At 48.9% G+C, this 27,421-nt stretch overlaps 1 protein-coding gene across 1 annotated transcript in view; it reads right to left on the reverse strand.

The window, feature by feature from the left end:
- LOC126521455 (metabotropic glutamate receptor-like) overlaps window positions 1–27,421 on the reverse strand; it is a 285,492-nt gene that overhangs the window by 11,304 nt on the left and 246,767 nt on the right. The window contains exons 5-8 of the mRNA XM_050170157.3: window positions 24,917–25,437; window positions 19,304–20,219; window positions 15,068–15,804; window positions 13,885–14,211 (exon numbers count right to left, since the gene is read on the reverse strand). Of these exons, the coding sequence (XP_050026114.1) occupies window positions 13,885–14,211; window positions 15,068–15,804; window positions 19,304–20,219; window positions 24,917–25,393 (2,457 nt within the window). The 5' untranslated portion in view covers window positions 25,394–25,437. The remainder of the gene's footprint in view (window positions 1–13,884; window positions 14,212–15,067; window positions 15,805–19,303; window positions 20,220–24,916; window positions 25,438–27,421) is intronic.

The following is a 27,421-nucleotide window of genomic DNA, read 5'->3' on the forward strand; positions in this document are numbered from 1 at the left end:
ATCAGCAATGTATTGCTATGCTCGCGCGTTCGAGTATTTTGCTACGTGCCGCGGCATCCACTTCACAGCTGTCCGCACCGTGTGCCGTGAGAATGTTGGGCGCGTTCCAGCGATCGGAAATGCCGGTTGCGCATGATGTTCGCGAGATTTGCACTTGCACGCAATGTTTACTGTGCATTTTACGTGATTCGCTTGCTGCTTGCGTCCGTACGGCTGCGACAGGGCAGTCATTGGTGGAGAAACGCGCTGGTGACAGCTGTGTTGCTCGATTTGCATTAAAGACGAAATCAGAAATGTTTCTTCTTCGGATGAGGTGAGGCGGTTACATGAGGTCGAGCGTCTTACGCGGGAATGAAAGACAACATTAACGTCTTAAATGAGGGTATATTGAAACGTGCACTGAAATGCGTAGATCACCGTTGTGAACTAATTTAGACTAAGGTCGAAGCTGATACGAACGATTGCACTCGTATAGCGTATACCAGACGTTTCTTGCTTGCGTTGATTCTGCAACGAGGACACATCTGCTAAATGCAAATCAAAACCTGAGGAATGCGTCATGACACAAGCGTTGAAAGGCACTGCTTGAAACCAAGAAAGCTTAAGGAATGCTGGACATGTCAGCCCTGCTTCGAGGAAGGCTGTCTATCTACATGGAGCGAGATAGCAAGGATAGCGCTAAAAAGGCTTTTAAGAATCTTAAAGAAATAGAAATAAAGGCAAAGACAAACCAAGCCAAAATATACGAATGACATGACAGGAACAGTCACAACCTCATTTGTCCGATCTTTAAACAAAACTCTTCTTGTGTAGGGCTCGTGATCAGCATCATGAGAGACCACCCTCAGTTGCACTATATCCTGCGTGTTCCAGCGAACACTTTCAAATAAAAGAAAACTGCCTGTGGCAAATAGCACAATTCTAGTCCGCCAGCTGGTATACTCGAAGTGGCGGACATTACTTGCAAAAGAAACTCAAATGCATAATCGAGTAATTAACAAAAATCACTAATTACGTATTTAAAACTAATTTTCTTATGGCAAATATTGCAATTTACAGGTTCCAACCGTGGAGTTCGCAACGCGGATCCACTAGTTTCGAGATATTCCCAAACTTTGCGGATAAATGCGTTGGCGTTCCAGTTACTTTGGTGCTTCAGTGCATAAAACGATGTTTCGTTAAGAAAATGAGTGGAATGACAGGGCATCATTGCCGCAAGTTTGACGGCGCATAGTTCGTAAACTGTGTCATCCACACAACTAACTATAACTAACTGATGCGGCTGAAAGAAATTGCTTTTCAACGCCCATTGTTGCGGAATGACACAGAACAGAAGCCCGTTTTCAATTTCTAGCGCGCTCCATCACTGAACAAAAGACGGGGAGCGCGATTTCGCTCAGACAGACTGCCGCAAGTTGCGCCGGAGCTTAGCCACATAACTAGAAGTCGCACAAGAATCCGCCGCCTACTACTTCCGTCACTCAGAAAGCGCAGCCGCCTACTTCCCTCTCCCCCCTCGCCTCCCACTGAACTAATCTCATCATAAATAACTAGCGCGCCAGCGAAGACTCAGTGGGACCCACGCTTGCCCCCTTTCAAGAAGCCGCACAAACTGTAACGCCGAGCGGCGCTCGGAGCGGAAGCACCGTACAGGGCGGGGACGCAGAGAGCAGTATTTTTCTCGATGATCGAGTGGCCGGCTAAGGACGTGACGAAAGTCCACTCCTGCAAGACGGCCTGGCCGACGAACCCACTGCAGCGTCTCGGTTTAGTCGAGAACGGCGGGGCTGCAGATTTCGGGAGATCCCTCGAAGCACGACGACGCGCCATAGGCCCGGGACGCGCTCCGTCCATGGGACGGCGGCGACACTTTAATGAAGGTGGTAGGTGGCCCGCCGCTGGCTTCGGTTGCTCGCTTACTTCGCCGTTGCCCGAATGATTCCTGGCCGGGCCATTTATCGGGAGGACTTACGGAGCGGACAGCCTATCATCGGGAAGGCGGGAGGCAGGGCACAGTTTGGCGGCACTATACGTTCGATACCGCTCGTGTGTGGAGCTCGGGCCGGGGCTCCAGCGCGCGAAGCGAGTCGCCCCAAAAGCAATAGGTAATCATCTGAAGTTCTGGGTTTGGTTGTTGCCTGGCCAACGACGCGCACGCTGGGGCTCGTTGAGCGACGCTTCTAAACGTGGAAATATAGCTGTACAGTTAGGTCTGCGACGGCCGAACGGTTGAACGAAATGCTTCGTCTTCCAACTATATGCTACGAGGAACAAAAGCGAAAAAGTGTTTGGAGAGCTGGAGAAAAACGCTGTGCCTAACATTTGCGAAATCACATACCGTACAAATCTCTGCTAACTGGCGCCTTTGGAGGGAGCTACGAAACTAATTGCAGACTTTCTTTTTTCTCATTCGTAGCAATTTCTGCTGATCTATAGTATATTTTTCGCACTGCATGTAAGCGACACAAAAACTGCTAACAACGGCTAACGTTGATAGCGTCAGAACTCTTGTTAACGTGGCGTGATGGCAGGAGATGCCGGTTTACACGTTGCAAACATATGCGTTAGAAGGCAAAAAAAAAAAAAAAATCTTTTTTATGATTCATTGCAGGACAGGTGCACTTCTAAATGCCAGAGAGAGGGTTTAATACTCCATAGTGAATTAAACTATGCTAATGACTTCCGCGATAGTGATACTCGGGGTGTCCCACATGGAGAACGTGATATCTCTTGCGAGAACTCCAAGTTTTATAGCAGCATTTAACCTTCATGATGGTCTCGTCTTCCCTTTGCTGCCTTGCAGACCTGACCGAGTAGCGTTATCGGCATGCTCGTTAACTATGACGCCGCAGTGACTTGGAAGCCACTGAAATGTCACGTGGTGTGTTCTATTGGACGAGGTATGCATCAGTTCTCTAATTGCGAATGCCAGTTCTTTGTGTGGTCTGCACCGCTGGGCTGATAGCAAAGACTCCAGTGATGCCTTCGAGTCGCTGAATATCGACCATCGTCGAGGTTGTTCGTGACTGACGAGGTGAAGAGCAGCGCGAAGAGCTGCAAGTTTTCAAGGCAACCGGCTGCACCACCGGGACTCTTCCCTCCGCATCCCAACTGAGCTATGCCGTCGCGAGGCTACCCTGCTTTGTCGGCTGGTGCTAGGAGCGGGTTTTACGAAGTCTTTTGCTTGTCGCATCGGATGATGGTTCCACAACGCCTGGTGTGATGACTGTAATCGTGAGGAGACCCTTCAACACGTTCTGCGTGACTGTCCGCAGATACAGGGTTGCCTCCAGTGCACTACAAAATGTCATTGGAGTATCTAGGAAATCGGGCTCCTATGGGAGCCGTCCAGGTTGCAGTGTTTCGTTTTGTCACATGTTTCAATGATTAGTTCCAATTTTCTTTAGGTTTCATGCCACTTACGCGTGCGTGCGTGCGTGCGTGTGTGTGTGTGTGTGTGTGTGTGTGTGTGTGTGTGTGTGTGTGTGTGCGCGTGTGCGTGTGTGTGTGTGTGTGTGTGTGTGTGTGTGTGTGTGTGTGTGTGCGTGCGTGCGTGCGTGCGTGCGTGCGTGCGTGCGTGCGTGCGCGGCCGTTTCTTAAAGGATATTCAGATTGAGTTATCAGATTAAGAGGAAACAACAAAAATGAAAAAAAGAAAGAACACTCAAAAGCTTGCAGATTATGCGTCTTGTCATTATTTTTGGGTTTCCGCATTGATGGCAAACTTCTTCAGCGAGTGTGCTCACTCGCTTTGCATATTCGCCGTGTCGTAGCACCGCCGACATTGAGGGAAAAAAAGAAGCAAACGAAGAAGCGAAAGACATCCAGAAGCAGGTCGCGCGTGTCGACACAGGGTATAACCTTTAACTGAAGGAAGGCGTATTTAACGACTTGTAACGTTACTTCGGCTGAGGCGCTCTTGCAGCACAAAGGTGGGTCACGTGAGAAACAGGCAGAACGATGGAAACAGAAGACGCGAGTGCAGCCTGATGTCGAGTACTCGTCAAAAATGGATTACCTCGTTATTCCCGAATCGCCGCTTGGAAGAGAAAGGTAAAGCGAATGCTAAGAGTAGTGAAGAAAGAAAGAAAGAAAGAAAGAAAGAAAGAAAGAAAGAATAGCAAGGAATAGACAACCAGCAAGAAAAGAAGGCAGGTGACGCATGTGGGACGACGCGGACGACACGGTTAAAGCCTATAGGAACACGGTAGAGCATTTGCATCGCAAGTGTGTTGCTTCTCGGATGGTATGCAGATCGCTCAAACAATTTTTTTCCCGAGGATAACGCGATGGCAGTATTTTTTTCATCTTTCTTTTTCTTGTTTATAAGAGTGTAGATTTCTGTGTGAAGAGCATACGGAACACGAAGTGTGGTGCTTACTTATTCTTCAGAGCAAGTAGAGCAATGCGAATGCTTAGACATCTAGCAATCTGTGGTAAGGAAAGTTTGTCGACCGAGCCAGAAAAAAGAAAAGGAAGAGAAAACGTGAGTATAAAGGGAATATATAGGTCAAGCGCTGCCGCGGCCTAAATTGGCGTATGAAAACAAGATTAATAATTTTGGCTACACTTCGCCGTGGCTTGGATTCAGGAACACGCGGAGACGAGCATTAGCATTCTAGGCGGGACATGAATGCAAATAAATTCACTGTATCAGCCATTGGCGAAGCTTGAACAATGCGCTTGATAAGCGCTCCGAGTGGTTCACGCACGTTCCAGTTGTGCGCAACTTTCTCGAAGACCACAGTTTGGTGTCTTTTTGTCCTGCGTGTTCTACTGCACTTATAGCAAGTTAATCAAACATAGTTCTGGCTATGGTAAAGGGCTACATTTGAATTGTTAACTGTGGAGGTGATAGGATAAGCGAGTTAGGCTGACTAGAACGCTCCCGGCCTGAGAAACGTTGCTCACTTTATTACTTAGGCTATGAGGTAGGAGTACGAGTTAATTCCTTCACTTCAAGCCCGGCTATTGTCGCAGAAACTCCCGCTTCTTCGAACTTGGCTACAGGAACAAAGATTAGAGTGCTAGCCGGACTAATGCCCGTAAAGTGGAAAGCTCGGACCTGTGTCCTCAATGTATAACTGCGTCGCTATGCCAGCCAAGTAATTGAATCTCTCCGTTGAGCTCAGCCTGCGCTAATCGCGTTCAATGGACGCGCACACGTGTTCACTAAACTTTCGTCGAAGTGTCTTTGGAGCGTCGCGCTGATGTGAAGCCGTGCAAGTATTTTGAGGAAGCGTCGTTTGTGTTGACGGGCCAGCTGTCTACGTATACCGCTATTACCTACCAGCATAAACTCTTTGAAAGGGATAAACTTCACCGTGCGTTCCCCGAATCCTTTTACCTCGAGTATATAATTTTGTGAATACGGAAGGTAGTTCCTGCTTACAAGAGCGGCCTCCGATGATCAAATTAAACTGTTTAGAAGCCAAGTGCCTCGTACGCGCAATTATGCTCTTCAGACGCGCGGTTGTTCTCCGCTACCTACAGTCGACGCTCCAAATACTTCGATCAAGACAGGAGCTTAGTATTACGCGCGGAATGGCATTACTCGCTCTGCAAGAAGAACCAGTCTGCGATAACTCGTGAACGCGACGAACAAGACAATTGAAATTGATAGGACAATGAGGCGCGGAGAACGCGCGGGTTTATATCGTGCGGACGTCGCTGCATGCGAGCGCAATGACGACAGCGTTTTCGAGAGGAACCCACTTCGATTCCGAAGTGCTTCCAAATGTGGCGTGTATACGGAAATTTCCTCAGAAGGGAAGGGTGCGTGCACACAAAGTGTCTTTCTCCCACAGCGTATGAACCGCGTGATTCATAATCACGTCGTCGTCCTGTCCGGTATCGAGGTGTCACCACGAAATGTGCGCACGCTTAGAGCGCAAGGCTCTCTTTGGCAGTCCCTAAACAATGATCGAGTGACTCCGTGTGGAGCTACCGTGTGGAGAAACTAATCTTCCCGCGAGAATAATGGATTTTCGGAAAAGAGGTGTTTCCGCCGTCTTCCAAAGTTTCCAAATATCACCAATTTATTCAGAAAGTGGTGCCGTCAGCGAGATATCCTCATCCGTCCTTGCAGAATACATTATATATGCTGCACAGCCAATAGCGAGCAACCGCCAGTGTGGCGTTACAATGATACCATATTTTACACATGCATCCGGAATTTTAAAACTTAAGTGCAACACTTCACTTAACCAAACTTCAACTGACTTAAAGAGGGTGAAAGTTGATGCGAGTGAAGAGAGCGAGCGAGCGAGCGAGCGAGCGGGAGAGAGAGAGAGAGAGAGAGAGAGAGTTAGATTCATTTACAGAAATGCAGTGAAGTCGGCCTGAGCTGCAGCTTGTTCTAGCCTGCTGCTCTACACTGGGAAAAAAGATGAGAAGGAAAAGGGCTGATGAATGATGGTGATGCTGATGATTAAGAGGAGTTGCGTACATACAAGTTCAGAGCGTTGTTTGCGGCATCTGTAAAGCCATGCACCCAGCCCAGTGGTTTGGAGAAAGGCTATAGCGGCCCTTGTTATTAGTGTTGCTCTGTTTGCATTAGGTTAAGGACATAATAGAAACTCGTCTAATAGCGGTCTCTTATCGGCGTCTGTGATGGAAGAGTTTGCGTAAGTAATGTTTGATTCGACGGGGGGATATTCTTTTGCGTACTCTGCTCGTATTCTTCTCGATCGTTTACGCAGCAATGAGCAATGCTTTCAGGAGCCATTGAAGATTCTCCTTTATGTCGTTAAAGCTGCGCTTCCAAGTCAGGTGACCTTTTTAAGTTCGCATAATTAGAAACGGCACCTCCACGAACGGCGCAAAGTGCATCCTAGGTGTTCGTTCTGGGACAAATGGCGCCTTCTGCGCACGTATATCGTATTACGAGGAACTAAGAAAATGGAATTGAACGTACAGGAACTCTTAACTTTTGTGTGCCTGCTTCCAGACATTGTAATGGTGGTAAACTTCTGCCGACCCGGCGCGCGTAATGCCGGAAATAACGCCAGAAAAAATATCAGTAATAGTGCAGGACACTGACAGGGCTTCTAAAGTAAGCTCTGCGGCTTTTGCGAATGACGCCACCTTCCAGGAACGGCGATTGTCCCTTAAGAATCCAAGAAAATACGTCTTTTTCACCTCCTCCGTCGTAAGCACTCCACATTTAAAACAAACGCTTATTTCGGAGCTTCCTTGTGTTATATTATTAAATACACGCATAAGGATTGCTGGCATCATAAGCAATGCCCAAAACTACTCTTACCTTACTTTTATATAAAAAAGAAGTTGGGATAGTCAGTGTAAAAAAAAAAACAAGCAAAGAGACATCAGGACCTATTTTCGTAGAATACTCACAAACTCCAGTTGCGCCGCACAATAGGTACTACACATAAGATACAACGCTAGCTATAACGAATTAACGGTCGCGAAAAAAGAATAATACATTAACGAATAGTCCTGACAAATACCGAAGAGGGATATCGCAGACCACAGCAAGTATTACATAGCAGTCCGCAAGTTGCAACGTATTTGCTACACACTTTAGAGAGCACAACATTAGCAAGGATAGCGCAAAGGACACAATAGAAAATTAATTATTTAAATAATTAATTTAGAGACGTTGGGGAAACGTTCGCAACTTTCACCGTTGGATTTTCCCCTTTTCATTGTCAAATGTATGTACACAGAGGTGACCAAGTGGACAAATAAGATCATGCACAGACCGCCCCCCCCCCCCCCCCCCCGCCACGCACACACACACGCGCACACAAACGATGACGAATGCAGTGGATGCGACATGACACTTGGTCCAATGTGCACGTAAGAGTTCCGGCAAATAAAATAAGCGAGTGAATTGAACAACGGAATATGCAAAATCGTATATCAGTCACGAACGTAAGAAGGCTTTCAGAAACTTGGCGAAATCAATCTGTGCAATTATGCTCAGGTTAACTTTAACTCGCCTGAAAAAAGAAAAGAGAAGAAAAGAAGTGGCTGGCACACATTTTGTACTAAAAATAATATGCAAAGGCTCCAGCTTGTTTTTCTGGGATCTCGAAGCATCCACACGCTTTCAGGATGAAGAATAACAGCTCCCGATTAAGCCGTGGCAAGTCTCACGTGAGCGGCAACGGGTATTTGCGTGACGACGGAAACCGCCCCGACAGGCTCTTCCGCGAGAGAAATGTGTTGACGCGGTTCGTTCCTTCCTTCGCGTTGTTGTCCATGGCAGTATCACCGCCACGTCCCGAGGCTTGAGTTCCGAAAGAAGCGTTTCATGAAAAGCGACTAACTGAACACGTTCGCGTTCGTTTCGTGCTCCGAACTTTCGCTTCTGAGGAGAGACACTGTGATTCAAAAGAGTTGGGAGACACCGCGCACTGTAAGGAAAAAAAAGAAGGGGGGGGGAGTGGTGGTGTAGGGAGGGAAAGAGAAAGAACAGGAAGAAATGATGCAGTGCGCATAGCTGAACGTCTCACGTGGCCAGTGTTATGTAGGGCTGGCAAATATTGCGCTCCCTGATAAATGAGATCCAATACTTCGTTCCTCGTGGCTAAAGAGCGGAGCGTGAAGGGAGGTAGACATGTTTGTCTCTCTGCCTGTTTTATTTTTGTCCTTTCTTTTGCGGGAACCGTATAGGAGGAGCACGGAGTATACAGTGTGCCATTTCTCGCAGCGCGCATCGTTCGATGTTCTTTTGGTTTGCCGTTATTGTTTGTCGCCGTCCATTTCTCTGCAAACAAGACACCACCCTGTCGCACGCATGCCGTTGTCTTCATTGTCGTTCCGGATCGATAGATTTTTTTCTTTATTAATTTTTTGTCTCTCTCTCTCTCTCTCTCCATCCTCCGAATCTCTCCCCACTGCGTACGTCTCAGGTTCGCGATGGCAAAGGGTTATTTGCAAAACGTAGCTTCCTTTCGCTGCGACCTTCTTTCGTCTCTCGCATCTCCCTCTCCCTCTATCTTCTTCCCCCGTTGTTAACTCTTTTATCTCTCGTACCGATTCAGTGCCACCTGAAGCTGCCATTACACGCCCTATCACATCATAGCAGGCGCGAAACTCGTCGCCATTACCTACTTAATTTTGCAAAGCAGTTTATAAGCATTTCTTGTGTTTCTTATCATATGCGGTCATACAAAGCTTTCGCTTCTTGCTATTCGGAAGTTGTTCGCTTGTGTGTGCATTCGTTTGTTTCTTTGTTTGTTTGAGTGAGTGAGGCAAGAACGTTACACGCGAAACAAGGTGGGCCGCCCAGCGCCACAAGATCGCACTGTTTGAGCGTCTTCGCATCGGACACGGGGACACGCAGTGTCGACACTCTTGCCTCACTTATTCGGAGCCCATGCATCAGTGCTAATCTGCTAGTTCTGTATTTGCTCCTGCAGCTGGCTCCAAAATGGCTCGTTTCTTTTTGTTCTTATTTTCCTGCTAGGGCAGGCAAGAGCACAGCTACCGCGCTTCGCGTGGGGGAAATAGGAACTACAAATTTAAAATGATGGTGCCTTATCCAAACAAGCGGAGAGAGGCGACCCGAGAGCGCGAGCTATAGCTTCAACTCTTCTTCTGAGATGTTTACTAAAGTTTGCGAAGTGAAAATAAAAACAAAGAAGAAACGAAGGCGGGGAGGGGGTGGGGGCGAGCGTGAAAGTAAAAGCGACTGACAGCTGAATGCAAGCTCTTCCGGTGCGATGAAAGAAACTTTGTTGTTCCAGCGCTACGGGGGCGAAGTTTGTTACGCAAACATAGCGCCCAGTGTTCCACCTTGTTCTCTTTAGTTTTCTTTTTGTGCGTCTTCCCCGTTCGCGCTGTGTGGAAATGAACGGCTCACAACGCTGCAGGTGTGGCGCAAGTTTCCGACAGCTCTGCCATTCGAGCTTCCATTTTTTTTTCTCCTACAGTCGCGCAAAGTACCCAGACAATGTTGATCAGTTACTGTCGCTTTGTAACTGAAACTCAAACTTAAAAAAAAAAAAATCTCGCTTGTTGGCTTTCGTCGCTCTTTGATTCGACGAACCAATCAGGCAAGTTTACTTATTTCCATTTTTTGTTATGTCTCTTTGGTTTCAGAGGACGATGGTGCTCAAATAAAGATAAGGATTTAAAAAAAAAAGAAATAAAGCCTGTCGCTGTAGTAGAACCACACGAGGCTACCAACGTGCGTCGTTTGAAAAGCACGCAGTTTCTCGGAATACAGACCTTTGTCGAGCTTCATCTAGTACAAAACGTTCAGTGTACAGCTTGTATTCGTTTTCTATTCCGAGAACATACGAGTAGTTATATAAACTTCTTTCTGCTTCGCAGATTTAAAGGCGCCTTTTGGGGACGAAATATATTTAAAAACGATGTCAACCGGGCACTTTCCGTCATGATCAAGCACGAACGGGGTTCACTTTCTCGATCGCAATTGGCTCCTTTGCGTAAGCTGCGGGATGCATAGCCAATCATGATCGAGAAAGTCGACCTGATCGGGGTCGTCCGCGATCGATGGTATCCCGTGTTATCGGGGCATAAGCCTTGTGGAGAAGGAGTGTGAGTGAGAAAACTTTAATTCGAATCAGAACGATTCGTGTCCGGCGAGTTTGTGAGTTGCGGCACCCGCCGAAGTTACGGTTCTGTAGACAATAACATGAGGTTTGCTTTTCATAATGTAAGCGCCTCACATGAAGAATTCCTGCGGAAATAAAAAAAAAAATGCCTTGCAATAATTGCGGATATGCGGTTGAGCGCTGCGAAAAGAAAACGAGAAAGATGTGACTAACGTCACATGCAGATCGTACATACGTAACGCTCACCGAAATGCATATATTAGCACATTCTATAGTGACAATACATAGATCTGACGTAATCTTTTTACCACTCAAGATCGACTGAATTCATGGCAGTCATCATCAAAATGTGGAATTACAAAATTAGCCAGAAGTCTCAGTCGTCAGATAACTACAAGCATGTGTACCGCGCGCCTATCTAGCCGTGGGCCATATATAAAAAGAAATAAGAAAAAAGGAAGCTCTGTTTATTTTGTTAGCAGAGAAAACGTAGCTGCCCGTACTAGAGTCGAGCACCGAACATTTACAAAAACCAAAGAACGATGCTCTTTCAAACGCACATTGGGATAATTATCGTTGTGATGTAGTACGTATCTGCCGAACGTTCGCACCTGTAACGCTACAAAGAAAGACGAAATGAGCTTGGCACCGTCAAACGGGTACAATTACACGCCGAATCAGCAATTTTTAGACTCGTGGGCATCTGACGCGCACACGCCCTCCGCCAACAGAACAGCCTGAACAAAGCAATAAAACACTGTCGCGAAATCTGCAGGTGCGGTATCGTAAAGCATTCTTCCCTGAATAATTGCGTCGTGTCATTACGCTGTGCCAAACTTACACCGGGACAGCAAAATACAGAGGGAGATAGGGAGAGAGCTATGGGCAGGCTAAAAGTAAAGATTACAACGAATGCTAACAGAACGAGCTAACCAAATAACGTTTACAATACCTCGCGATCTCTGTCTTCTTGAGCCGCGCAGACCATTACAACTTCGCGCACACGCTGGCTGAAATTAACCGCTGATGAGCGCAAAGCTAGCGCGCCTTTAATGACCGCGTATACTTCCTTGCGCGGCAGTGAATGCGAGCTTTGCGCCGAGATAACTCGTAACGCGATCCCGTCGCTATAATTTCGCGCGGCACCACCCGTTCTCTCCGCCAAGCCAGGCCGCGAATTCCGCCCGAAATTCTTTGAGAGCAAACAAACCTGCCCCACGCAAAAAAAAAAAAAAAAAAAGCCAAGCTGCGTACGGTGTGCGAACGAATCGCTTGGAGCGTACCTTTCTTTTCTGTTTGTTTATTGTTGTCGGATTCGGAATGGCGCTTCCATACCGCCCGCAAGGTTTGTGCGTATAGTAGCGAGAAGAATATATATATACACTTACGAGAAAGAGTACCGTTTGTCGTGCTCGAGCGAATTTCGCTTTTGCCGTGTGTACTTCCTCATATCATAAGGCGTGTATTCATTACAAAAATATATCTGTAGAAATTGGTGACGTTAACAGAGTGCCACATCGTTTCGTCGAAATGCTTCCACGAAACAGCTACTCGAGCATTCTTCGGCAGTTTTCTTCTTTTCTTTTTTTCTGAGCTCGAATAGCAATATGCTGAAAATTCTGTGTTGTTCTTCCGTTTCGATGGACAGCTAAAGCGAAAGAAACTGAACATTCCTATGAAAAAGCTTCTTTGTAGAAAGAGAAAATTTCGCAGCAAATTTCGCTGGCATTCTGTGGAAGCAAATCATTTCAGACGTTGTATTTCATTCCAGTGATGGCGACCAATCGTAAAATATTTTATTTGAACTTAAAAATGGGAGGATACCAACGCTCTCCTAAGCCCAGTCGGACTTCACTGGTGATCAACATAAGCCATCGCTTCATCGCTGTTGGCTACATTTATTAGCCACAGCTAGATACACGCTCATTTGCAAACGAACAAACAAACAAACAAACAAACAAACAAACAAACAAACAAACAAACAAACAAACACGAAAGAAAGTTGGACTGGACAGTCCTATAGTGCAGGACTGTCAGAAGGAACACCATGCCGCACCAATCACAAGTGCAATTTCGCAAAATGAAAGAAAAGAAGAAAAAAAAAAGAAAGAAAGAAAGAAAGAAAGAAAGAAAGAAAGAAAGAAAGAAAGGAAGACTAAAATGCTATATTTTGTTGTTATTTTTTTTCCATTAAGCCGGGCAGGCTGGCTGGCGTGCGTAAATGATAAGCTGCAACAACACAAGTACGCTGGCAAAACCTTATTTGCATTTGGAAACCTCGCTGCGAATTCCTCGTGGTTTTCATGTGCTTCTTAGCAAAAGTTCAAGAGAACCATCCCGCTTGTCACTCACAGTAAGAAAAAAAAAAAGATAAACGAGAGACAATCGAAGCGTGCCACCAGACATTGAGATCGCAATACCACGTCTGTCAGCTTACCATCTAAGTGTTAAAGTAAATGGTAATGCTGAAACAAGAAATTACGTGCACACTAACTTCATTTAGCAAAAGAAATATGACCATCTTTGTTTATGAGGCTTCCTTATGTTCACAATAATATTGGTCCCTGTAGTCGTAGTTAAGCAGTTGGCATTCTGCGATTCATGTGTGTCCTGCGTCTCATTTCACCCCAACCAGTCGCGTATTGCAGTGCTTTGTTCCACCATGTCCAAGAAATGTCTGATCCACCACAACACACTAAGCAGACATCACATGTTCGCCGTTGAAATTACGAGTCGACCAAGGGAGCGAATGCATTTATGAAATGCGTATTGACAGTTTGTAAACTACGCAAATGGCTTTTAGAAGGCGTATACAGCCATAGCCAAAGGTTAGAAGCCCCTACGCGAGTCACAAAATCTGGAGTGAGGGTCAGGCCCTGTCGCGAGGCTCTCTCAAAATCTCAGGAGTACTGAAACTTGGAAGACTCGGTGCTGGAAACATTCAGGTAAGAAAAGCTCGGCAGTGTCGCTGGAGCGTGGGCTGATGTCAGGTCCGGTCTTATGCACAACAACTTCGATGCTTTTAATTGAGGAAGGTTGTATGCACGTAAAATACACAGAGGCACCACACTTGCCGCGCAGTATCTGAATTGCGCGACAATCGACACGTGCAACCAGAAAATAACGCGTGAACTGTGGTGTTTCTTGCAGCTGACTTCGAGCTGCAGCCCTCAGCCGCAAGTCGCATGCTTAGGCCACGAAATAACTTGAATTATTCGCGGGACCCGTGGTCGGCTTACTTTTGCTCACAAGCGCACGAATGCAGCAGCGTTCTAAGATGGCCTCAGCACGGGAAGCACAACGCATTCTGTGTACACAGCGCTCATTCGCTCACCTGGAATGAGTTTCCGGTGCCGAAGTAGATCGGCACGAACGCGAGCCAGATGATGCAGGTGGTGTACATGGTGAAGCCGATGAACTTGGACTCGTTGAAGTTCTCGGGTATCTTGCGCGTCTTGATGGCGTACACGGTGCACACGCAGATGAGCATCATGTTGTAGACCAGGGACACGAGGAAACTGGAGTCCTTGATGCGGCACTTGAGGATCACCTGGTCGCGCTTGCCGTCCGGGTGCTCTCGGCGCACGCTCGGCGGCTCGACCACGAACCACACCACGCTCGCCACCACTTGCACCGAGATCAGCATGAGCGAGATCACCACCTGCGCCCGAAAGGGAGGAACAGCGAAGGACTGTGCTGCTGCAACCTGTAGCGAAAGTGCTGCGGTTAACGCTGCTTAAAGGGAGACAGAAGTAGGAGGGGGACAGCGAGGCGAACAGATGCACGTCTGGTTTGCTATCCTACAAAGGATTAAGGGAAGATTGATGCAGTGAGGGAAACAATGGAAAAGAAGAGAAAACTGTGGCTGCGACGCGCGTTCGGGGCTGCACGTAGCTCGCGCAAACGATCACTGAACTAAGCCGACTTCATAGTAGACCATGATAGCACTACGTCCACAGAGCTGCACTCGTCTCTCCACTAAGGCTCTTTCATTGCATTCGTCCGGAGACTGATATCTGGTTAACCTCCCTGCCTTTCCTCTTCATCTCTCATCTCTCTCTCTCTCTCGTCCCTCGTTCATAATTCACTTTAGTTAGTTATCTGTGTGCACCCGTGGTTTTACCGTTCTTCGGTTAGCAAAGTGAATATTTATCTTTCGGTTAACTATCCCGCCTTTCGCACCTCACTTACGTTTTCCCTTTCTCTCTCTCTCTCTCTCTGTACCGTTCTCCGCCCATATGCGACACCACTTTCGAGCTGATCAGTTGAGAGTCTGAGACTTGAAATTTGGTTAAATGCCACATCTGCGCATTCTATATATTTGTCAATTATTTGACCATGGCAAGCAAGAGTGACGGGACTACCTATTCCTTTTCTTAAGGACGGGGGTGGAGGTGAGCTTAGGGGAAGGGCGACTCGGCGTTTGTTCATTAGCCACATGTCCCCGCCGGAGCCCCCTAATCCGGCTCCCCTGCAGGCGGGTCTCTCCGCAGGCCTCGCTCCCCGCAGCCACTGACCTGCGACTTTGGACTGATGAAGGACGGCCTTCGCGCCGAGCGGCGGGCGCTCTCGAAGATGCGCGAGATGCGGTTCGTCTTCGTGAGCAGCGCGCTGTAGATGATGGAGAAGCCGAGGCCGACGCCGAAGCGCTGCGACGCGCACGACGCCGGCGCCGGCTTGAGCAGCAGTACGAACGTCATGAGGTAGCAGATGAGGATGCCCGACAGGAGCAGGTAGCTGAGCTCGCGGCCCGAGGCCTTCACGATGGGCGTCTCGTTGTTGGCGACGAACACGGCCATCGTGGCCAGCGTGAGCACGATGCCCAGGCACGCGATCACCACCGGCACCACGGCGAAGATGGAGTCGAAGCGCATGTACTGCAGCGTCAGGTTGTAGCAGCTGAGCTTGTTCGGGTACGGCCAGCGGCCGTCGCCGCAGTCTGCGCACGTGTACTCGTCGAGCACGTACTGCCACGGCTCGCAGCGGTTGCAGATCCAGCAGCAGGTGTCCCCGGCCTGCACGATCTTGATCTCGCCCACCCCGCACTGGGCGCTGCAGATGGACACCGGCACGCGGCGGCTGTTGCGCGTCCAGCGCACCTCGTCCACGTTGAGCTGGAGCTCGTCCAGCCAGCGGCCCACGGCGCGGTACTCGTAGCGCGAGGTGTTCGGCTGCTGCCGCTGGTAGTTGTAGATGCGGTACGGCGCCAGGCCGTCGCCCTTGGGGTCGAACCGGACGACGCTGCCGGCCAGGTCTGCGTGCGCGAGAGAGAACAGGCGATGTACAGAATGTCGGGCAGGTTAACCAGAGGTAGTCACAGTAGCGTTCAGAATAGCGGGCCCGAACAGAGTATACTGCGTGGCACCACTTAACCATAAGGAATAAGTAAGCCGTCTGTCTTAAATTATTTACGACTATTCGTTTCGTGCGTTAAGTGGAAGTCCTAGACCTCTAAGCTCTAGCAATAACAGTGATATGCCTCAGAGTTCCGTAAATTATTTAATATAATAGTTTTTCTACAAGCAATTTTGGTTTCGTTTCCGTGAGGATACTGTATCGCGAAGTATCGACACAGTATGCGGTCACGTGGGAGCAGGAAATTGCAACGTTTTGACACTCGCTCCAGCTGACTCGGTCGCCTCGTCTGCTGCCACTCGTGAGGATGTAGATGTAACAGCATAGCGAATTACCGAATACACTGAAGATATTCGGCTAGAACGCACATCCTTTCGTTACCCTCTCCATGCAGAATATATCGAAAGGTCAAAGAAGATTTCCTTCGGTCTTCTTTTTTTTTAAACTTCATGCACTCAGGCTGATTAGTCTTTTTACGCCTGATGTGGACGTGACTGTAACACATCATTCACTGCAAAAAAAAAAAAAAAAAGAAAGTTAGCGTTATCCCTGCGCTGTCTTGATATGCAACAGAAAGCGTTGGGCACTAAACTTTAACAGAGAAGTCGCTACTCAATTCTGTATCCACACTGGCCGCGGGCTACTTTGAACCCAACTTCTCTCTCATTGCTTTTGCTCCTGCAGCTTTCGGAACGGAGCGACTTCCAGAGCGAGAACTCATTCGCGCGTCACTGATCGATGACGCCGGCGACACGTCCACACACCCGTCAAAATGTCCGCGCAGCGTTCTCCGGCACGTCGGCTTGAAAAAGCACGGCCTATACACGCGGAGTATCATCCTCGGTGTTGTTGAGAAACAGCGTTTCCGTCCGCTCCTATATCCGGTCGTGTCACGTCTCGTCATCGCCACTGTCCCTTTTCACTGTCTCGCTCGAAACTGACGCACATCGTTCCTGCTTTTTTCTTCGCATAACAGAGATTAAAGAAAGGCGGGAGGGAAAGCGCCAGCATAGGATCGCGGAGCCACTCGTTGCATAACGCCGTGCACCCAGGAATGAAGAATGAGGCAGCGAGGACGTTCTCATTCTTCAACCTCCGAGCGCGGTATAGAAACACCCACGCGACGATTGCTGGCGCGAAAGAAAATTTGATGTCCCCGTATCCCTCCCCCACTCTTCCACAGCCGACTGCGAGCGTTTCATTCCATCCGCAATCTTCTTCCGGCCTTTTCCCCCACTTCAACTTTCTCTTTTTTTTTTATGTCTCTCATTTTTCGCGCTTCCGATAATGAATCTCCAGCCGCCGAAACGTGATGCCACCGCTCGGGCACTCTTACGACGAGGAAATGTGAGCAACAGCAGCAGCAGCAGTCGACCGATGGTGACGATGACGACGAGGTTCGCATAGGCAACGGCCTAGCTGCTGCTGCCGTTACGGCGCTCGCAGTAACTGGCTCCGCGCGTTCCGTCCCCCACATTCTCGGCGGCGTGCAGTGAACCGCGACGAACGGCGCGTGCCTCTCGTTCTTGCTTCTCAGTTTCTCGGGCGAGGGAGATTTAATTTGCATGTATAATGGATTACGGAGAAGGAAGAAGCGAAGTAAAGAAAGACGGAAGCTACCGCGCTGGAGACCTGCTTCGCCGAACGCAGTGGAGAGGTAGTCTCGAATCGTGCACCCAACTGCTTGGCTAGCAGGAGCCTAAGGGCGTGCTTACTATGCTGAGGCGTGTAGTCGCGCGAGCGGAAGCGATGTATGAACTTTAAAAACCGGTGGCTCGGCCCGAAAGGTCGTCGGGCCTCGTGACGCCAGAAGGTGTAAACGTCATCGCTCTTCTCTCTGTTGGTGCGAGTGTACTGCGATCGCATATCACTCCTCCTCCCTTCTTTTTCCCCGCTTTACCACTTTCGTCGTTTTTTTTCTCCTTGTTTCCTTATTCTTCCCACTTTACGTCGAATTCGCCTCCGCGCTTTTTAATCATTATTAGCCATCCTTAAATAATTCATCATTTCCTTTCGGCAGGTTAATTTTCTTTCTTCTTTTTTCGTTCTCAGCACAGACTCAATCAATTTCCAACCGAGCTGCTTCTGTTACTGCGGCGAGTTGAAAGTGAACAGGTGATGGATTTCGGCTCGCTTCGACGTGACCCACGAGGGTCGCATTTTCGCGGTACTTAATCACGAGCACCGTCACACTCAAGGCCATTACTGTCGGCGTCGAATGACACATGCGAGTGAAGTGACACAGTGTGGTATGTGGAATCAATTCAGCGATCGCGGTGCGGCTCTGTACGTACGCGAAAGTTTCGAAAAATGGTAACCTGTACAGTTAGGCGACCAAGAGTTTCGGTATTACACGCCGTGGTGGCGTAGAGGCTATGGCTTTGCGCTAGTGAGCCCTAGGGCGCGGAATCGAATCCCAGCCGCGGCGGCCGCATTTCGATGGGGCGAAAACGTCCGTGTACCGCGCGTTAGGTGCACGTTAACGAATCCCAGGTGGTCAAAATTAAACCGGAGTCCCTCATTACGGCGTGCCTCATAATCAAATCATGGTGTTGCCACGTAAAAACACAGAATTTAATTAACTTAATTTTTAGTTTTGATATTAACCTTACGTGTTTACTTCAGGAAAAAAGCATTTTAGACACTGCAATGCCTAGGTGTACCCGCAGCATAGATTTGAACAGGAAGTTCTGTCAGCGCTGTGGCAGAAATCAGGCGTTGACATATATTCGGAGAGAAAACAACGGGGAGGAGAGAGGGAAGGATGTTGGTCGGAGTAAAATCTGGATCTGGCTGATCATTTTGTTCTGAGCGAAGGGTTAACAGGCTCGAAAGAAAGGAGAAGGCGAAAAGAGCAAAAAGGAGAGGTGTGCGCGTAAAAGCGACGAAAACTGAGACGAGTGTCTGTACATGTAACTTATTCCGCAAGCCCCCAGAAAGAGCTACAAGAGGTCGAAAGCGGTCTGCGCAGTGTCCCAGAGCCCTTTGCTATACGATCCGCAAAGTAGTCCACCGGCGAAAGGTTACATCGGTGCGTATGTCACGGTTGTTATTTTCGGTGGTCGGTGAAATCAGCGGTGCGCCCCCTTTCTCCCATGCAGCAGTGGCCTATTTTTCAATCGACTATATTGCATTTGGACACGGAATTCGATTTCGCGACCTCGTGCACAGCAGCCCAACACCATAGCCACTGAGCAACCACGGCGGGTCACTTAGGGTTACGTACACAGATGACATAATCAGTCCCCCGCTTGCACGAAAGCAAAGTCCGCTTCTCCTCACACTGTTGCGGGAAAGCCACGGATTTCGCGAATGCTTCCGCGCCGGGCTGCCGCACTCGCGTGCAGTGCAGGCACGCAGTTTTGTCGCGAGGCGCGTCGCACTGGCGCTGCGCTCACCTTCGAACGTGACGTTGAGCAGGTACTTCTTGTACAGCACTCCGCCGTCCACGTCGCGCATGGCGCTGCAGTAGAGCTCGTTGCGCGGCTCGCACAGGTGCTCCCACACCTTGTGCAGCGCGTGCGCCATGGCGTACACGGCGTCCAGCACGAACTGCACCTTGGTCTCCTGCAGGTAACCGACGGACTCGTCGAGCCGCAGGTTCTTGGAGCAGGTGGGCAGCGAGCTGCCGTTGCCGCTCCTCCTGGTGGTGGTCGCGGCCGCGCTGCCGGCTTCGTCGTCGTCGCGCACGACGCACTGGAACACGTCTTCCCAGTACTCCTTGAACCACGGGTTGCGCCGGTTGTTCTCCACCGTCAGGTTGCGCATGTACGCGTCAAAGTCCGGTATGAAGCGCGACTCGAGCTCGATGGTGATGGCGCCTTCGGCCACCTCCTCGAGCCCTTCGACGAGCTTCTCCTGCTTACCCCAGCCGTCACTGGCCACCCAGACGAAGTCCTCGGTCCGGTTGGCCCGCTTGGCGGCCGCGAGGACGCCCCGCGCGTCCTCGGCCCGGGTGAAGAGGATGACGCCGCGGGCGGTGGCCTTGAGCAGCAGGTTCTGGTAGATCTGGTCGAAGGTGTCCGGGGTGGCCGAGTGCGGCACCTTCTCGTTGACGGCGATGCAGATGTTGCGCGCGCGGGCCTCCCGCGTAAAGGCGGTCATGCCCGAATCGCCGTACTGGCCCTCGGACGTGACGAGAGACACGTAGGACCAGTTGAAGCGCTGCACCACGTCCACCATGGCAAGCGCCTGGAACGTGTCCGGCGGCACGGTGCGCGCGAAGAAGTCGTAGCGGGTCTTGTCGCTTAGCGAGGTGCCCGTCGACGCCGGGCTGATCTGGGGGATACGGAAGAGCCGCAGCAGGTTGGCCACCTGGGGTCGCCGAGAAAACAAACAAAATACCACGGAGCTATAACCTGAGGTTTCCTGCAGAAGATGAAATATTAAGCGGTGACAAAGAGATGAGTCCATTCCTGATCGTTCGAAGGATTTCTTGAAATTGCAGCAAACGAACTGCATGCAGTAAAGATAGCTGCGTTGAAAGAAGTGCATCGAATGGTTCTGCATCGAATGGACGAGCGCGTGAGCGCCCGTCCCGTGTTCCTGCTTGTCCCTGTGTCATTCTTGCGCTATGTATCCCAGTTTGTATGTATCCCACCAACACGCCCAAACTTCTTCCCTGCCATAGAGATGTCATTCAATCAATAATAACATGGACAGAATTTCAGCACCGAAAATTTCCGTGGAAAATCTAATGGTGTCAATCAAGGCAATCAGAAGTAGTGATCACGAGATTACGCTGCCGCGCCCTTCCATTAAACCTATATTTACACAGGACTGATCCGAGGCTATGGCCTCTGTGGCCATACTGGCAAGGAACAGAATCCCTACATCAATATTTTTTGTTGTGTCGCCGATACAACTTGTTAGAATAAAGACTTCTAGAAATTCCGCTTGCTAAATTAAGGTTAATCTTATCATCAGAAATAATACTACCTTTTGGTGCGTCAGTTATAGGTTTCAGACACAAGGGCGTGTTTGATGCCGTTTGCGGTTACATACACTCAACTAAACGAATAACTTTTGGTAAGTGTTTATTTCTTGTTTTAATGTAATATGTAACACTTCAAAAGATTAAGTAAACGTTTCAGCACACAATTCTTGGCCAATACCCATGTCTGGGTATGATGCATAATACGAAACCAGAATCATCATCATCATCATCATCATCATCATCATCATCATAGTCGTCGTCGTCGTCATCATCATCATCATCATCATCATCTGTGTGGGTAAGAGCCATGTTTTTAGGCCACGACAACAGCAAATGGCGGATGACACCCGTCTCACTGTGTTTATGTTTTTTCGACTGCTGTTCTAGTTAGGAACGCTACAGTTTGGCGCAGACGGCAGTTTTTCAAGACTAGACATGCGGGTGACGTTTCTGGTCGACCAGGCGTCATCGGAGTCTGTTGTTTTCACCCGATACCAAGTGCACAGTGAGCCGCGGCGATGGACCTTCCTCGCGCAGTTAGTTCTACCGCGCTGATCAACATGGTGCTGCAAGAAGCTGCAATCAACCGCCAAGCCCTGATGCAAACAGGATCGGTGACAGTGAATCTACAGCTCCAGACACTGAGCGAACTCGTTCTAGAACCCATACGACGTGGCACCCTAAATGGTGAAACGCCTGCCGGGAAAGCGAGCCTGGTCTTGACTGTTATAGAAAAACTGCAAACGCACATGATGCAACAGAATGAAATAATGAGAAATTTGGTCCAAGCGCTTAATCTAGAGAAATCAGAACGAGGTATTGTTGAACCGGATGTTCCTACCAGTTCGTGCAGTTCTATATAAGAAACCCTCAAAACAAGCTGATTAAACAAAACAACGTTCTGGGGTATTACAGCTATGCCATGAAATCCGCTGAAATCAATTACTCTAGAAAAGGAAGCTCTTGCCGTCTTAAAAGATGTGCAGTACATTCGTATTTACCTTGAAGGTGCCAAATTCGCGCTTTTCACTGATCATCAAGCACCGGCTCAACTTCTGAGCATAACCCAGCCAAGAGGCCGCATTGCTAGATGGGTCTACTATCTGCAACAGTTTGATTTCGTAATTTCCCACCGTCCTGGGCCCGCTTCTCTCTGACGCTGATGAGTTATAAGAGGTAACTTGTACACGACTCCAGCAAGAATCCAGAGGCAATGAATCATATTAAGCTGTGGGAAGGTACGGAGGCACTCCGGTTTATCAAAGGAAAGTATCACGCACCACCAACTATGGGTCAAAGGATTCTTCATCTGTACCACGACACTCCTGGATCGGGCGGACATGATGGCTTCTGGCGCACTTACAAGAAATTCCTCATGAGATTCACATGGCCGGGCATGAAAAACGACATCAGCCATTATATCCGCACGCGCCACCTCTGCTAGGTGAACAAAGTTAAATTCAAGCAATCGCAGACGTTATGACAAACCCTGAATTTTGAAGCGTCCCGTTCGAAGTAATTCATTTGGAATTCGCGGACCTCAAGAAGAAGAGGAAAGGAGTCAAGCGAACGCAAACTTTACTGCTTTCCATAGATGAGTGCACAAGGACGATTGCGGCTAAAGCTGGCAAAGAAGACCGTTATCGATCTCCTCAAGGCTGAATGTTTTTAACAAACAAATACGCTAGTCTTCGACAACGGGCCGGCTTTCCGCAGTGCCAAGTTATCAAAGTGAGCACAGGTGCACGGGATAATGATCAAGTATTCTCCATACCACCCGGCAGTAAACGGCCTAGCGGAACGTGCCATACGAGACGTCAAGCAGTATCTGAAAATGTTTCCAGACTTTGCGGGTGTCTGGAAGTGCTGTGTCGAGGCTTCTGTGAAACATCACAACAGGTCGTACACGACTGGAACAGGCTGCAGTCCTAATTTTGCCACTTCGGGCACAATGGCTATACTTCTAGCAGATCGTGAGCTAGGCCTCCTAGAGAACCTCGAACCCACTGAAGTAAATAAAGCTCAAATAACAGGAGGTCTACAAGCACCGCACGAAGAAAAACTTTGAAAAAAAGGCACAGTAGTGAGCTACTGGACGCAAAAACCTGGAGACTATGTCCTTGTAAGAAAAGGAGCTGCACCTTCAAATTTTGAATTTGGCGGACCATTTCAATTGATTATGACTGCATCCCAGCATGGAATATTGAAGAACGTCTGGTACACTGGAGCCTCGGGTCAAACGGAGTGCGCCTCTATTGGAAACATATTCAAGTATTACACCAGGAGGTGTAATCAGAAGTCTGGAAAAATGAAGCGGTCAGAGCTGGATGCATGAAAGAAAACGAAGTGGTCTAGGGGAGAAGTGAAAAGGAAGAAGTTAGAATAAAATGGTGGACGACACCCGCTTCACTTAGAAAATATCTTTTCTACTGCCATTCTAGTTAGGAACGCTACAACAAATTTCTGAATATTATTGTAGAGGAGGAAGTAGTGAAGTGCTTCGCGACTTCGCTACTTTCTTCTCTACTTTGGTGCTCCTGAAAAATATTATGACCAGTTGAAGGCTAATGCGGACAGTGTACCGTTGGTCACATCTCCCTCTGGTATGCATCCTTACTGTTCTTTTTTAATGCGAAGCAGTCTTTGCCTCAATACTGGCACTTTGCGGCAGGTAGGTAAGTGAGTAAGTGGGTTCCTGCTTTGCATCGCTGTAATAAAAAGAAAATAACGTGTGACCGTCGGTAGAATCGAACCTCGACTGTCGAGCACAGCAGCCCAGTGCTCCGACCATTAGGCTACTATCACTCTTTTTTTAATTTATTGCCTGTTTCGTACTACTATATCAAACAACAAATGGCATTTGAGAAAACAAGATAAATTAGTAAGTTTTCAGCACCAAGTGTCAGCCTTACCGGGTTGACTATTTTAGAATTCTTTGAGCGCGGTCCCTTGACAGCCACGCAGGTACACAATCTTGTGCTTTCTGAATTGTTACAAATCTGGACATGCATTCTCGAAAAAGCATTCGTGGCGGCCGAGCATCCAGATTGCTTCTCTTTTCTGTATTGCATTTGCAGGATCGCGCGCATAGTTATGTCGTTCCAAAGCCAGTCAACTGTTTGAAACGCTCGGCGCGTGCACTCTGTGGGATGTAATCTTCTTTCCTTGTGACAGTTCCCGCTCTGAGACGCAATGTTGGACTACACTATCTCCTGGACCGGCCCACTTTCATCATTACTCTCCTCGTAGCGCGCTACGCAGAAATTGTGCGACGCTGTACCGACTTCAGGATCGCCCAAGTTAATCATAATTTAAGATTTGTTAGCCAGAGGGCAGATGCCATCGTAGTTTAAACATATACCACATGACATAGCCATGGGTACGCACGACTGCATAATACGTAGTCGCTGATGACGTCACATTCCAGGTTTGTCTTGCTTATGCTCGTCCACTACCTATGTCAAAACCGACAACTGCAATGTCGTGAGCTCGCGTTGGTCCACGCGATATCAATTTGCGAAACCACAAGCAATGCCAGATAGCAAAGTATTTGCAAAATGCTGAGCATAACATCGATTCCCACAGTGCGCGAGATTTGCACAATATCTTTTAGTTCTACAGTCACGTGAAAGAAGTGCAAGGTAGAGGTTTCCGATTAGTTACGAGATACTTGCACGATGGTTTGGAGAATGTCACAATGGAAGCTTAAAAGGATAGGTTCAAGACTTAGCCGAAGTAAAACAAGCTCATTACGACGAAGAACAGCGAGGAAGACCGGAGCGCAAACGCTCAGTCATGATAGGTAGCGCCTTCCTCGTCTAGCACAAGGACCACACCGACCGAAAGAAAAAAGACACAACATGTCGCCAGTGTCAGGTTGTGCCTTTCTTCTCTCGGTCGGTGTTGTCCTTGCGCTGGTTCCCGCGACGCAACCACACCGACTTGCGCAGCTAATCATTCTGCAGTCTTAGTTAACCGCCCCGCCTTTCATTTATCCTTTTCTCGTTCTCTCTACATAAGCATAATGAACCAACTAGCTCATCAACAACAAGCGACTGTGAGCGTCCGCGCATACCTGGAGGGATACCTCCGAGTAGGAGCCGCCGACGACGCCGGTGATGGCGCGGCTGCTGAAACGTAGCTTGGGCGGTGCCCCGTCCGAGCACTGGAATGCGTTGGTGTCCACGGTGTTGAGCGAGGCCCGGATGAACTCGAGCGACTGGTTGAGCGCGTACGTGTCGCTCGAGCAGGTGTCCAGGATGGTGGCCCCGAGCCGGATGCCGCCAAGCAACGACGGGTCCGCGTTGATGCGGTCGATGGCGAACAGCATGGCCTCCAGCCGCTGGATACCGCGGTCCTTGTTGATCTTGCCGCACCTGGTGCGCTCGCCCTTCTCGTGGATCGGAAACAGCCCGCCCAGCACGATGTCCCCCGGAACGTGCGCCTTCATGGCCCAGCCGCCGGGGGGCTCCAGCCACAGCCAGGGCCAGAGCCAGAGCCAGAGGATCGGCCGCGCAGCCGGCCACGCCCACCAGCCCCGGCGCTTCAGCATGTCGCAGCAGCCGGCGCCACGCCCAGCGGCCCGCTGCCTGCCACCTGCGTCGTATGGAAACGAACTCCGTTAGCACAGGAACCAACGTCATCGAGCCAAACAGCCGCGCAAAACAACAATTTCCAGCACCTTGTGTTAGAGTCAAATAGAATTTCTGTTGAACATGAGTGAAAGTTCTAGTGGATCGGAGCGACATGCGGGGCAGTATGCTCCTTGTGCTTGCGCCTTTGCGCATGGCAGGCACTCACAACTTCAACTCTGCTTACAGCAAAAGAGGACTGTGGAGCCATACACACAGATAACACAGTTATGGACTGAATTACAGTTTAGAGAGCGGGATTAAACGAAGCTTCCGAGGCTCAAGGTAGGGAGGTTTACGCTATGTGGATTCCGTGCCACCTTGGCTGCTTTTGTGCGAAATCGTTGTATTTTAAGCAAGGAGGTTGCGCTCGAACGTCACTGCCTTCCTTTCTACAGCAAGCTATGGCTACAAAGCGAGCCATAACCTGTGCTCTACGCTTACTACGCTACATTCGTATATTCTAGTGCGCCTTGAAAACAGGCAAATGTCCCTTCTGCACTGGTTACCCTAGGAACACGTAGACGGGCGATAAAAAGTCCGGATATATACCGCGAAAACGTTATTTTCTGCAGCCTAGGAGGTCAGGCTCAAATTTAGCTCCTTTTCGACCCATGTAACGCACTGAGACTCCTTGACATTGCATGGCTGTGGTAGAAGAAGATAAAAGTATTTGCTGATGACATGGCTTCCAGGCATCTGCGCCCTGCTGTACATCTATCTGCACTGCTCCCACACACAACCAGCCAACCGTTGTGCAATGTTTAATCTCGCTCCCAGCGTCCACGAGATGAATGTGCGGCAACTGTCGTCCGCGTTTATAGACTCCCCCTCCCCTCCCCCCTTTGTGACACAAAAATTGGTATTTTTGTAGTATATTCGAATTGTGGAAAATAAAGGATAACAAATTGACTAACGGATTAGGGCTTTCTTTTGACTTTACCGGAAAGACGGAAGCGGGTTTCCATGTCACGGTTGTTTGTGCGTCATCACGAGACTGGCACTGAGCCCTTGTAACGAAGGCTGTCATTTCGAAACCGGAAGTCAACATAATGAGCTCGATAATTGGAAGCTTCTGTAGCTGCGAAAGCGCGAAACATTAACTTTGTTGTGAAGGATTTGTGACGACTCGCGAGTGAACGAAATGGGTTCCAGCAGCCCGGCTGGCAGAAGAGTGCACTCCACGGCTGCTTCTAACGAATCCAAAGAGCTCAAGCTACCAGCTAAAAAGCGTTTGCACGTGTGTAATACCAGTAACTTTTCGTAGAGCTTAAGCGCAAAGCACGCTGGTTGTAGACGGCATAGGTTCACAAGCAGGCTAAAGTTTTGCACCGACATACTTGCAGATAATTCGCTTCACTGATATCTTTGCTCTGCGTTCTCAAATTGGCAGGTTATTTCCTCATAATTATTACTCGCCAGTTTCTTTCGCTCTCACTGCGTGGCTTTGCCATCGCGTTTCTGGCGTCGCGTGAGAACACGCTAGCGATATCAAATAACACATGATTCTTGAAAGTGTGGCAATATCCTCCTGAAATATGGGCCCGTCGTGTATCAATCGGTAGACACGCTAATAGGTCACTATTGGCACGTTCTGGAATTTAACTCGTCGCCGAAAACGCATCTGGAAGATTCTACGACGCATCTTTAAATGAGGCGAGGCGCAAGATGCCGCCATTCAATTCGACGACTGCCTACCGTACTGCTTGTTATTGCTATCGGCAGTGCCGAGCTGTATCGTAGCTTATACCGCACGAGCTCTCCCGATAACGTGCTCACACCTTATTCCGTCACTAATTATCTGCGTGCCCGCCTGCCTGTGCGCTGTCACAGGTATACGTGAAAATATCGACTACCAGCCGCCGCGTTGAGATAGGTGAGGTCGCCAAATATAATGGTTTGGTATGTGCCGTTTAGTAACTCAAAGAAAAAAAAAAGCGACATCGACT

Source organism: Dermacentor andersoni, chromosome 6 (genome assembly GCF_023375885.2).
Source record: "Dermacentor andersoni chromosome 6, qqDerAnde1_hic_scaffold, whole genome shotgun sequence".
NCBI classification, from domain to species: Eukaryota; Metazoa; Arthropoda; class Arachnida; order Ixodida; family Ixodidae; genus Dermacentor; species Dermacentor andersoni.